At 34.6% G+C, this 13,054-nt stretch overlaps 1 protein-coding gene across 8 annotated transcripts in view; it reads left to right on the forward strand.

Moving 5' to 3' along the window:
• WAC (WW domain containing adaptor with coiled-coil) overlaps nucleotides 1-13,054 on the forward strand; it is an 86,590-nt gene that overhangs the window by 55,005 nt on the left and 18,531 nt on the right. For 6 of the 8 annotated variants that reach the window (XM_078075310.1, XM_036099652.2, XM_078075309.1 and 3 more), the window contains exons 6-7: nucleotides 399-511; nucleotides 5,142-5,450. In XM_078075310.1, coding sequence (XP_077931436.1) covers nucleotides 399-511; nucleotides 5,142-5,450 — 422 coding nt within the window. The remainder of the gene's footprint in view (nucleotides 1-398; nucleotides 512-5,141; nucleotides 5,451-13,054) is intronic. The other 2 variants (XM_078075313.1, XM_078075312.1) reach the window with 1 other exon arrangement.

A 13,054-nucleotide genomic window follows, 5' to 3' on the forward strand; every position in this document is an offset into this window, starting at 1 on the left:
ACAGAGAAGCAGCTGTCCACAAGGACCTTGTAAACCATCAGTATATTTAAGATTTTATATCAACCTATACTTAATGCATTCACTTATAATTTGTAATAGAAATCTTCATAATTCTTAAAGTACAATAATATGTTTCCTTCATATATGTAGAATTAATATTGGAGAGTTTGGCTGTAGTGTTAATGACATTATAAATAGTTGCTGTAATACTACCATCATTGAGAAACATTACTGTTCTGTTAGCGTTATCTCATCTCCGACACCAGTTGATATTATGGCTGTGTTCAGTTCTTTTATTTTCCATATACCATTTTGTTGAGCATTTGGCCAGAAGTGTTACATGTAAACTCATTGTACTTGATGTAATTTTTATGGGATTATCTATGTTTTATTTTTAGAGAACAGAGACAAAAAGAAGCAAACAAGATGGCAGTTAATAGCTTCCCAAAAGATAGGGATTACAGAAGGGAGGTGATGCAAGCAACAGCCACTAGTGGGTTTGCCAGTGGGAGTAAGTATTAATTTTTTTCTTTAAAACAACATGATGTTTGATTCACTCCTATAGTTCATATATTTATATCTGTATGCATAGCTGTTTACATATGTAAACTAAAATAGTAGAAACATAGGTTTCTTTTGTTAGATATGTCTTCCTAACCTTCACCATTTTGTTTCCTGAAAAGAAAAAGGGTGCACAAAGAATAGTGCACATATATATTCATCACTACTCATAATGGCTATAATGCAGTTGAATTGGTGGAAAACAAAATTTCATATTGTGGATTGACTTTTTTAAAACAGGAATTGTTTGGTTTTCCCCCCTTTCCTGAATTGTGTCCTATTAAACTGGACAGTGATATCCCTTCCAAAACTCATTGAGTCTTTCAATCTAATAATTGAATAATAGTCACACACAGATAGTGACATCAAAGTGTCTGTTGGTGTTTTATGTTTATCAGTGAGAAACTTTTTTATCCTTGTATCTGGAAACTGATTTTATCATGATCATAGATCTAGATAACATCTCCATACTCTGGGCATACCTTAATGTTTTTTGAGGTCAGATTTGTCTTAGTGGGACAATATGAGTAACATACATTTATTTCTTAATTCAAATTAAATTTGTATTTGGAGCTTTTACTAAAGGTATTCTATTCCCAGTGGCTTCCCTTGCCTAGAATAGAATTTAAATGCCACTATAGAATTCTTAGGCTCTTTATCACAGTTTGAAATTTTCAGAAAAAATTTTAAAAGATGTGTTCAGGGAATTCTTGGACTTAAGCATTTGAATCTTCCTCCTGTAACTTAAGTAGGGGATGTATTTGGTCTCAGCGGGGGATACTGATTTTTTGACAGGAGAAATTTTAAGATGAAACAGATAGTAAAGTAACATAGTTCTTCAGCACTGAATGTTTACGATATGTTCCTTGGAACATTTGATTTTTTATATTAGTGAAATTGTACTTAATTCTTAGAAAACAATGATGTGTACAGTACTGAAGTGAGGAAATTAAAACTATTATATTTTGAGACAGAAGACTTGGGTTCTAGTTCCATTTTACTTAATATCTGTAACTGTGACTTCTGGCAAGCAATTAGAAATGAGGTAAAGGTTTTCCTCTGCAGGTTAAAAAAAAAAAATAGCATCCAGCTTGTGGTCCTCCTGAACAAAACTGCAGAGGAATACTAGGGGGTTTGGAGGAGGAAGTGGCAAATGGGTATAAAAATAATCACTTTTTCTTAGATATTGGGCCAAGCCTCTCACTTAGTGGGTGAAGGTTCCCAGAGAGAAAAAACATAAGAGCCTAGTGTGTCTGCTTTATTCTTTCTAAAATACGCTATCATTCCTTCTCCCTTGAGGTGTAGAGTAAATGAAGGAAGTAATTAAAGATCTGATGGAAATATTGTTGGAAGTGAAAGTAGTAATTTTTTGTCTTTTTAGTAAACCATCTTTAAAAAGGAAATAAAATCAGAGTTGTGTTTTTATTTTTACTTATTTTTTTTTTAAAGATTTTATTTATTTATATGACAGAGAGATAGCAAGAGAGGGAACACAAGCCAGGGGGCTTCCTGCTGAGCAGGGAGCCGGGATGTGGGGCTTGATCCCAGGATCCTGGGATCATGACCAGAGCCGAAGGCAGACACTTAACAACTGAGCCACCCAGGCGCCCCTAGAGTTGTGTTTTTAAATTGTGTGCATCTTTTTCTTTCAAAAATGAAGGGGTTCCTTTTCTTTTTCCTCCATAATTTCAAAAGTGAGGCATATTTGTTATTAAAATATAATAGGGAACGTTTTTTAATTCTATGAGCCAGGAACATTTGGGGACATATACTTTTTTTTCTGTGTGTATATAAATTTGTATAAAAACTACACATGTATATGTTTTACATCAAAAATGGGATTATGTTACTGTTTCTAACCTTTTCTTTTCAGTAGTATTTCAAGGAAATGTTTCTGTGTCAGTTTAGAAATCAATATGTGTTAAATTGCGTGGTTTTCCTTTTTTATTTTTTTGATGTGCCCTCATTTATAAATAATCCTCTATCCATGGATACTTAGGTGGTTTTTAGCCTTTTCCTATTGTCAGCAGTGCTGTGATTTCTATCTTTGCCCACTTATTACTTCCTTAGCCAAATTCCTAGACGTGCAAATGATGAGTCAGTAGGTCGATGTGTGTGTTGAACTATAATCATGTGTTTCACTTTTTCAGTTTTAAGTAATATTTGAGAAAAACCTTAGCTATATTTCCTTTTATTTTTCCTTAATTGGTCAACTGATTTAAATACTTAAGTGTGGTAGTAATGAAGTCATTAAGCCATTTAAGTGCTTAACTTTTTCTATCCAAAAAGTGTTGGCAGAGTTTTCCCATGTGTCCATTGGTGTTCATGCTGGGTAAGACCTAAAGCTTTGTAGTTCGTAACTGCCAATAAAAGGGGGGAGAGGGGACTGAAAGATTTTATATGTTAAAGAGATAAAGGTAGAAAATAGATTTATTTTTTGCACTGTAGCAAATAATGTTATCCAGAACTTGACATTGAAAACTTTATGGATAAAATTTTTAATTTGGTATTACTGCTACTAGATTATTTTCATTGTCTTTAATTTGTGCCTCATAGAATGATTGTTCTGTGCTTAGAGAAACCTTAATTTGGGGTTCCTCAGCAGTAGCACTAATGACATTTTGGGTTAGGTGATTCTTTGTTGTGGGATGACGTCCTGTGTCATAGGATGTAAAGTATCGTACCTGGCCTCTATATGTTAGAGGCCAGTAGCACACCTCCTCTCTCCTAGTCGTGACAACCCAAAATGTCTCCATACATTTGCCAGATGTCTTTGTTGTGGGGGTGCGAGTAGAGTCACTGCATTAACTGTGTTTTGTCTAGAGTTGTGAATCCTAGAAAGCTGTTGCAGCTACAGCTTCCTTAGTTCCTGTAATGCTGCTGCCATTTTTCTCCCCCAAAGCTTACAAGTGTTTGAAGAAATACCAGCTTTAATTTTCATCTGAGTAGTACATTTGCTTGATATTCTTTGACTACTCATACAGAACTGAGAGGGATTTTTCTTGGTGTCCAGTTTTTGGTAGTCAAGTGACAGGATTGGTGGGAATTGGGCATGGTATTATGTCTGTTTTATCTGTCCCTAAAAGTTTCTATTGTAGCAGTATTCTTTTCAGGAAGAACTTGTAGAATAAAATTTCTTAAGTTTCTTGTGCATGCAAATTGATAGTTCACCGATGAGTTAATATACAACAGATGTTTGTATTCTACTGTGATAGCTCAATCTATTTGTTCATTTTTTTCTTTTAAGGTTAATATATGTGTAATTTATAACACTGAATTTCATTTTTAAGTCAAAAGACTTTTTTTATTGATACAACTGAAACTTTTTGGCAGTGTCCAGTACATTTTGTTTAGTGTAACATGTAGGAGTTATGCACTGAAGGTTTGGAAACTGACTTGTAGTTTAAGCATACTTCCTTCTTTGTGCTGTCTTGGTCTCTAGACTAGGAGGAACCTTGACTTGGAAAAAACTAAAATACTCAACAGGGAGGGCATTCTTTGGTAATACTATTATATATGTGCTTTTGAATCTTAAGATGTTTCTCTACTTTGAAAGTTGTTTAATTTTTAGTTACTGATTAGACTTACAATTTTGGATAGAGATTTTTCGATAAATATAAATTTTATTATCATGATTATTGAAATTTTCCTTATACTCTTTTTGGAAGCAGCAGTACTTCTGAGGTTTCAATATTTCTGTGACTTTAAATTGGAAGAGGATGTTTTTAGTATAACTGGTAATAGCAAGTAGATTTTTCTGACTATGCTGCCAGATGTTGGCCTTCTATTTTCAGATAGCATTATCTATAACTTGAGTTTATAACTAACTGGTATTGTTAGCATTATCAAAAATATGGACTGATTTACTTATTGAATGCACAGTTGATCATAAATTCAGCCATCCCAAAATGAGGTCATGTAAGCCCTAGCACAGACTACTTTAGAGACCACTAATGAGCTACTTTAGTATTCAGAAAAATCAGGCTAATAAAGCTAATATTCTTCTGCTATTGAACCACTGTGGATAATTCAGTTATTAGAACCCATGGCCAATATTTTAAAAGAATGGACCATTTGCTTTTCATATTTTTAAAATACTTAAAATTTTTCATTTGAGTAAAATGTTAGAACTCCACATATATTGTTTTTTTTAATGTTTTGTTTGAACTGTGGTGTGGTTCTAAAGAATCCCCCAAAACTAGTAGCGCACTTGAAATATGAGTATAGATTACTTAGAGTTGAGCTAAAAATCCTCTTTCAGTATTTGGATTTTTTTGTTTGTTTAAAGATTTTATGTATTTGAGAGAGAGAGAGAGAGCACGCATGAGCAGGGGGAGGGGGAGAGGAAGAGGGAGAAGCAGACTCCCCACAGAGCAGGGAGCCCGACGTGGGGCTCGATCCCAGGACCCTGGGAACATGACCTGAGCTAAAACTGCAGACGTTAACTGGGCTTGCAGTTCTGTAACAAGGTACAAGTATGTTGCTAAATTAGCTGATGTTAAAGACAGGATTCTAACGTAATCTTTTTTCTTCCCCCTTCCGTCATTCCTACATCTCTTTTTTCGAACTGTGAACTAAAGTGGAAGACAAGCATTCCAGTGATGCCAGTAGTTTGCTCCCACAGAATATTTTGTCTCAAACAAGCAGACACAATGACAGAGACTACAGACTGCCAAGAGCAGAGACTCACAGTAGTTCTACGCCAGTACAGCACCCCATCAAACCAGTGGTTCATCCAACTGCTACCCCAAGCACTCTTCCTTCTAGTCCATTTACGCTACAGTCTGATCACCAGCCAAAGAAATCATTTGATGCTAATGGAGCATCTACTTTATCAAAACTGCCTACACCCACATCTTCTGTCCCTGCACAGAAAACAGAAAGAAAAGGTATGCCATTATTACTAGATGCTGCACGTTGAACTATAGTTTGAGTTTTTGATTATATTACATTATCTCCATTAGCTTGAATAAGACTCTTAATTATAAATTCTTTTTAAAGTTTTTTAGAATGTTACTGCATAGATTTAGGTCTAGAGTTAGCCATATTTAGATTTTTTTCTTTTAATTTTTAATTATGAAGCCTTAGAACTGTTTTTTGCCTTTGACACTTTGAAGTCAAGTGCTTAATTTATAACAGTTAGTAATGGCTTAACTAACTTTTAGCAGAGTCAAAGGACTGTCCCTTCATATTTGTATAAAGTAATTTTTAGTTTTTGTGATAAATGTCATGATGGTTTAGTTTAGATATTGTCTCAATTTTCTGTTAATTAAAATTTGATACGAATAGAGACATTTTAAAACTTGTTACTTCTGCATAACATGCAACTATTGGTTTCAGTTTGTGAATTAGAAAACTGTGTTCTGGGCCACAAGATAGAGTCTTAATGTCTGAATTAGAACTTAAATCTGAAGAGAAGTTAACTTTGTGACTCAAATTGTGTTATCCAGCTCAGTGCTGATAACCATAGCTTGTTAAAAGAGAGAAAAATTGTGGCAACAACTACTTTAGGAGGTAACACATAACAAGCAGAGTGAGGAGATAAGTATATTTGCACAGACCACTCACAATTCTAAGCTTAACACATTATAATGTGTTTTAAGAAATTAAGGAAATTAAAAGGCAATAAGTAAATAAATTATGGGCAGACCCATTAGCAGACTAATTAGCAGATTAGCATAAGTAAATATTGAGAAACTTTTAAATGTCCTGTGGGTTTAGGAGATGCTACAGGGATCTGATGAGTCTTTAAGCTTTTAATCTATTGTCTGATTCATTATTTCACATTGATTTAATTTGCTGACAAAGAGTTCTCATAATTAGATTTCTTTTGCTTCTCGTTTCCTTTTATGCATGTTTGAATTTCTTCTGTAGTCTTCATTACATATTAAGCCACATACTTTTATCGTATAGCGCTTAATACGTTATAAACAGGTTGTTCCAAATGTTGTCAGATTCCCCTAAGATGGTTTGTACCAGAATTCATATATATAAGTCATATTTACCCTGAAGGAGAATTAAGTTAGTATTGTAAAGAGGATTCTTGAGAGATGAAATCTAAATTAATACAGTAATTGTTAATGTAGTAGTACTTTCTAAAGGATGTTAATGGTTCTTCAATTCTTAAATTTTGATTATTTGGTCACAAATTTTATTTTAAAATCCTGGTCAGTTAAAAAAAAAAATCTGATGGCCTTTAAAAAGTCTTTATCTCATTTTATCTCTTGTTCATTTAACTCTTCCTTTTTGAAATTCTTTTCCCTGGCTTCTGGGATACTGCTAGCCTTTTCCTAGTTCTCTTCTCACCCCTTAAATACCAGTATTGTTCAGCTTTTTACTGTGTTTTGTTCTTTTTTTCTTGCTCAGCATGTTCTCTTTTGCTGGGCAGTCTTGTCTACGAAAGTGACTCCCAAGTCTTTATTTATAACTCTTACATATATCTGCTTCCTTTCTATAAGCACTTGGTATGTCCCAAATTCCTCTCAGTAAGTAACTACACTGTCCTCCCAACTCTTTCTTGTTCTTCAGCATTTGTCCCTACCTACCTATCAACAAATCTTGGATTCTGCCTTCTGTATCTTATGTGTATATATCCTTTTCTCTGGTTATTGCCACTACCATTATTGAAACTCGGGACATCTCTCTTGAAATAAACCTGTTTATAAATAACTGCTCTGATTCCTTCTACCCAGACTATTCACTTACAGTGGCATCATTATAAAATACAGATTGGATTGTGCTTTTTCCTTCTAATAGTTTTCCATTATCTACAGAATAAAATCCATACTTCTTAGTAAGATTATACCAAGTACTTGAGAGTCTGGTTGCAGCCTGTCTGACTAGCTTGATCTCCATCATTTCACTCTTACATTCCTTATAATTCATCTTTTGCAAACTTACACATTTCTGAGCGCATGTTACATTCTTTCTTGTTTTGAGCCTTTGCTGAAAAGAAGGACATGTTCTTTCTTCCATTCTGTTGAACTCAGTATCTTTCTTTAAGGCCAGCTCTTATGTCCTTGGGTTCTCAGTGTCAGTTAACCTCTCCCAGTCTTGTCCCAAACACTGGTGCTTATATTTGTTTATTATAGCACTTACCACATTATAATTTTAGTTCATTTAATTAAACTCTTTAGGGTTAGGTGTTAATTACATGTTGAACTTGTTCTCCCTCCATGCTTCAAGCACCATTCCTGACAAACTTTTTAAATATTAAAAATTAACTGTGTACCAGGCATGGTGCTAAGTATTTAATATATATTTTAGTTTATTTCTTAAAACAACATTGTAAGGGAAGGTGGTATATCTCTTAGATAAGAACCTGAACATTGCCACTGTTTAAGTACATGATGTTAGAGGCAGTTTCTCTAAAATTCATGTTATCTCCATAAAACTGTAGGTAATGAAAGACACAATCAAATCTGTATTAATTTGGACTCCAGTAATTCAAAATTCCTAACAAATGATAGATGAGTCAATTTTAATTCTACAAAGTATGTTTGCTAATCACAAACTTTACCTAGAGTTTCTGCATGTAATAATTTTAAACTTAAAGAGGAAAAGACTTGGTTACCTTGCGATTGACTGTTGAAATAGGGAAAATTGTATAATCTTTCAAAGTACTCCTTACATATGAATGAAGGCAATATTGTTTTTTTAAATTGTGTAACAATTTGAATCTTTTCAGATTGTTTACCAGTTAGTCTAAATTTGTGAAGTGTCCATTAATTTGAAATATATTTTTTTCCTCAGTGGAGACATTCATGTTATTCAAGTTAAGCTTCCTATTGACTCTTCTCATCAATATAGTGATTTCCTTGTTTGATTTTTCCTTAACAGATAATTTATATTAAAAGGTTGATGGTTGGGTAAGCTCAGACTTCTCAGACTTTTGGTTGTAAGTGCTAATAGTATAGCTAAGCTCTATCTGGGGGTGTCAGTGGTAGGATGCTGTAATAAATACGAGAGCAAGGTCTTTGTCATTGTGAACTGTTGCTCTGTTCCTAGTTCTTGACAAAATAATAGGCAGTCAGTAAGTATTTACTGTAGATGGATAAATAACTGAAAGAATGGTAATGAGTGTGTTAAAGGTTGGGGAAGCACCTGCAGTGGTCATGGTTTTAAAAATGTATTTGGAGAAAAAGAAGAGGATTACATTTGTTGTGAATCTAATTAAAGGATACCAGCAATAGATTTAGATCTGTTTAATGCCAGCGTGCCTTTAAGAAAAAGAACCTAAGATAAATTCAGTCTGTGCTTGCTTGAAGAGAGTGTGGAGAATCTGAAGCTCTCGTTTTTTGTAGGGAACAATCCTGGTGTTAGGTAGGGTGAAACAAGGTTAGGTATCCTGTATTTGTTGTTAGGGTAACATTTGAACATCTTTTGGCAAGATTACTCTACTGGACAACGATAAAACAAACTAATAGAGACAGTGGTGTGCTTAAAAACCTAAAACTTGATTTTTTTATCAGTTGGCATCCTGTTAGCCAACCAACCTCCCTTCCTTCCTTCTTTTCTCTTTCTCTCTTTCTCTCTTTCTTTCTTTTTCTTTCTTTCTTTCTCTTTTCTTTTCTTTTCTTTTCTTTTTCTTTCTTTCTTCCTTTCTTTCTTTCTTCCTTTCCTTCCTTTCCTTCCTTTCCTTTCTTTTCTTTCTTTCTTTCTTTCTTTCTTGATTTAGAGAGCAAGAGAGGGAGTATGAGTGGGGGGGAGAGGGAAGGAGAGAGAATCTCTAGAAGACTTTTCGCATATCTCAGAGCCCGACGAGGGACTTGATCTCATGACGTGAGCCAAAACCAAGAGTCAGGAAGCTCAACGGACTGAGCCATCCAGGTGCCTCTGCCTTCCCATATCCCCCCATTGACCATTCTAAATTGTTACTATTCTACCCTCCCTTCCAGATTCATGAAATGACAAAATAGGCAGGAGACCATTACTTTGGCCAAATGACTGCCAGAAGTCAGAAGAATTTAATGACCTTAGTTATTAATGCAAGTTTATTTAGTAATTTATTAGAGTTATGATTTATTAGCATAGATAAACTTGAAAAGTAAAGCAAAATAACCAAAGCAGCAGACGTTTGCTAATCTTCTGAGGGCTAGCATGTATCTAAATATTTTAGTGGTTACATAGTTCCACACTCAATCTAGTGGGAGGGGGGGATTAGTCATTCATTAACATGAGGTGTGAGTTAATCACTTGGAATAAACTTCCCTTTTATATTTTGATGGTATCTATAGATTTGAATGAACCTGAAGACTTCATATGCATTAAGGCAGTAGCCTCTTATAGCCAATGTAGAAGGTCATTAACTAGCTTTAGTAGGCCATGTTCAGCTCTCCCTCTGTTGCTTTGCTTTATAATAATTTTTAAGATTACTAAGTATTCATGAAAATTAGGAAAACTGGCCACAGAGTTAGTGACTCAAATTTTGTTGAATAACTGAATACATTAGTGGAAGAATTTAGTCTGTTTTAGTCAATAAGTTTAAAATTATGTTAGTCAACCTAAGATGGCACTTTGAACAATGAGACGGGAAATAGCTGTGATGAAAGAATATTAGAAAATACTGTTTATAATTTGAGGGGTAGGGGAGGGCTTTTTTTTTTTTTTTTTTAAAGATCTTATTTATTTATTTGACGGAGAGAGAGAGAAAGCAGGAGCAGGGAGGAGGGGCAGAAGCAGAGGGAGAAGCAGGCTCCAGGGAGCCTGATGTGGGACTCGATCCCAGGACCCTGGGATCATGATCTGAGCCGAAGGCAGCCTCTTAACCAACTGAGCCACCCAGGCACCCAGGGGAGGGCTTTTTAAATCAAGACCCAAAATGCATTTGCCTTTAAAAAAAATGTTGATAGATTTAAACATGTAAGACATTTAAAACTCTCTGACAGAGATAAGGTTTGAAAGACACATCTCAAATTGGGAGAACATACTTGTAACATATGTAACAGTATGTTATAGATACATTAAGAATACATCAAAACAATAGGAAAAAGACAATCCAGTAGAAAAATGAGCAACAGATAGGAATAAGCAGTTTATAGAAGAGGAATTTAAGATTGCCAGCCTTGGTTTACAGTTAGAAAAGTTAGAATGAATCAAAGACCTAAACTTAGGAGCTAAAACTATAAAACTTGAAGAAAACAGGTGAAAATTTTTATGACATTGGATTTGGTTGTGATTTCTTAGATGTGACACAAAAACCACAGGCAACAAAGGGAAAAATAGGTGAACTGGACTTCATCAAAATTAAAACTTTTGTGCATCAGAGGGCACTCTAGAGTGAAAAGACAACCCACAGAATGGGAGGAAGTAAATTGTAAATCATGTATCTAATAAGGGATTAATATCCAAATATATGAAATCCTGTAACTGAACAATTAAATGAAACAGCCTAGTTCAAAAATCTGCAAAGGACTTGAATAGACATGTTCTCCAAGGCTAGGCAGTAAGCACATGAAAAGGGGTTTAACATCGGGGAAAGCATATCAAAACTACAATAAAATAACATTTCACATCCTTAGGATGACTATTACAAAAACAGCAATGAAAATAAGGGTTTTTGAGGATGTTAGACCCCTTGTACAGTGCTTTTAAGAGTGCAAAATGATGCAGCTCCTATGGAATACCGTTTAGCAGTTCCTCAAAAAATGAAACATAGAATTACCATAGGATCAACCAATTTTTTGCCTAGGTATATAACCAAAAGAATTGAAAGGGAATCAAACAGGTGTTAATACACTGATGTTTGTACCAGTTTTATTTACAATAGCCCAAAGTTGGAAACAGTCCAAGTGTCCCATCAGCTGATGGACAATAAATAAATAAAATGTGTTATTACTCAGCCTTAAAAAGGAATGAGATTCTGACACATGTTGCTGCAACATAGTGAACCTTGAAGACCTTAGTGTAAGTGAAGTAAGCCAGACACAAAAGGACAAATGTTATTCCACTTAATATGCAGTACTTAGAATGGGCAGATTCATAGAGACAGAAGGTAGAATAGTGGCTACTAGGGAGTGGGATGATAAGGAGCGCCCTTGTCTAATTGGTTACAGAATTTGTTTGGAGAGATGAAAAAATTTTGGAGAGAGATAGTGGTGATGTTTGCACAGTAATGTGTAAATACTTAATGCCCCTGAGTTGTAAACCTAGAAATGGTTAAAATGGTAGGTTTTATGTTACATGTATTTTAACAGGGTAAAAATTTTCAAGAGAAAGATTATCAATGTATACTGGAAATTAAGATTAAAATAAGATTTTTCACCCTTGAGCTTAGTGACCATTACCAGTTGAATATGGGGAAGCACAATTGGTGGGAGTAAGTTGGTTATTGCAGGAATCACTTTTTAATAAAATCTGTTTAAGAGTTGCAAAATATGTTTATCCTTTATATGTATTATCGTAAAGATTTCCTCGGTTGAACAAAAAGCAAGTTGCAGAAATATGTCTTAATATATTTTACATCAGCACCATACTTATGTACTTTTGTAAATGCATAGTAAAGGTTCTGGGTGTATATATGATTTAACATATTCATGAATTGTCAAATTAAAAATAAATGAAAGTCGCAGATTATATACCAGGTGCTGTCACCTAGCTACCTTATTACAGTTTTTTTTTCTACTACATTTGAATACTTTGTTTCCTTTGTAACTTCTCATGTCCTCATCTTCAGTATAATACCACTACTACAAAATAGAACAAAACAGGCTGCCCTTGTTGCATCAGTGGTTTGAGCTTTGTTCACATGTCCCTTTGAATATTATTACAGCAACTGTCTAAGCATCAGAGGAAATTGATTAGAAATGCAATATAGTACTTTTTACTTTTTAAGTGCAGTGTCTTTTTAGATCTTATTGTAGATCTAAAAGGAATTATTCGGCATACCAAAAAAATGTAGGTCAGAAATAGATTTTTACTTTGGTTTATACTCTTGGATACTTTGAATGGGTGCCTAGAATTAGAAGAGGTGAATATTACTTAAAACTTAAAGAGTCAGGGTATAGTAACAGATTTCTATTTGATTTATATGTGACGTTTAGTCTCTGGTAGGTTACGCCCCCTACTGGTAAGCATTGGAAATGTAAATGAATAATTCATATTCACAAGCATAAAGGGAAAGAAGTTTTGTCAAAGAGTATACACAAAAAAATCAGAGGATAGCCTATTTTAAAGCTCATATTAAACAGTTGGTTAGAAGTCTGTAAGTCTTAGGGGCGCCTGGGTGGCTCAGTCGGTTAAGCAGCTGCCTTCGGCTCAGGTCATGATCCTGGGGTCCTGGGATCGAGCCCCACGTCCGGCTCCCTGCTCAGCGGAGAGCCTGCTTCTCCCTCTCCTTCTGCCTGCCACTCTGCCTACTTGTGCTCTCTCTCTCTCTCTCTGTCAAATAAATAAATAAAATCTTTAAAAAAAAAAAATTTAAAAAAAGTCTGTAAGTCTTAGAAATGTCAAATGGGAAAGTGACTTAGTTTATTTAAGTTTAAAATAGGTTAGG

This window comes from Halichoerus grypus, chromosome 6 (genome assembly GCF_964656455.1).
Source record: "Halichoerus grypus chromosome 6, mHalGry1.hap1.1, whole genome shotgun sequence".
NCBI lineage: Eukaryota > Metazoa > Chordata > Mammalia > Carnivora > Phocidae > Halichoerus > Halichoerus grypus.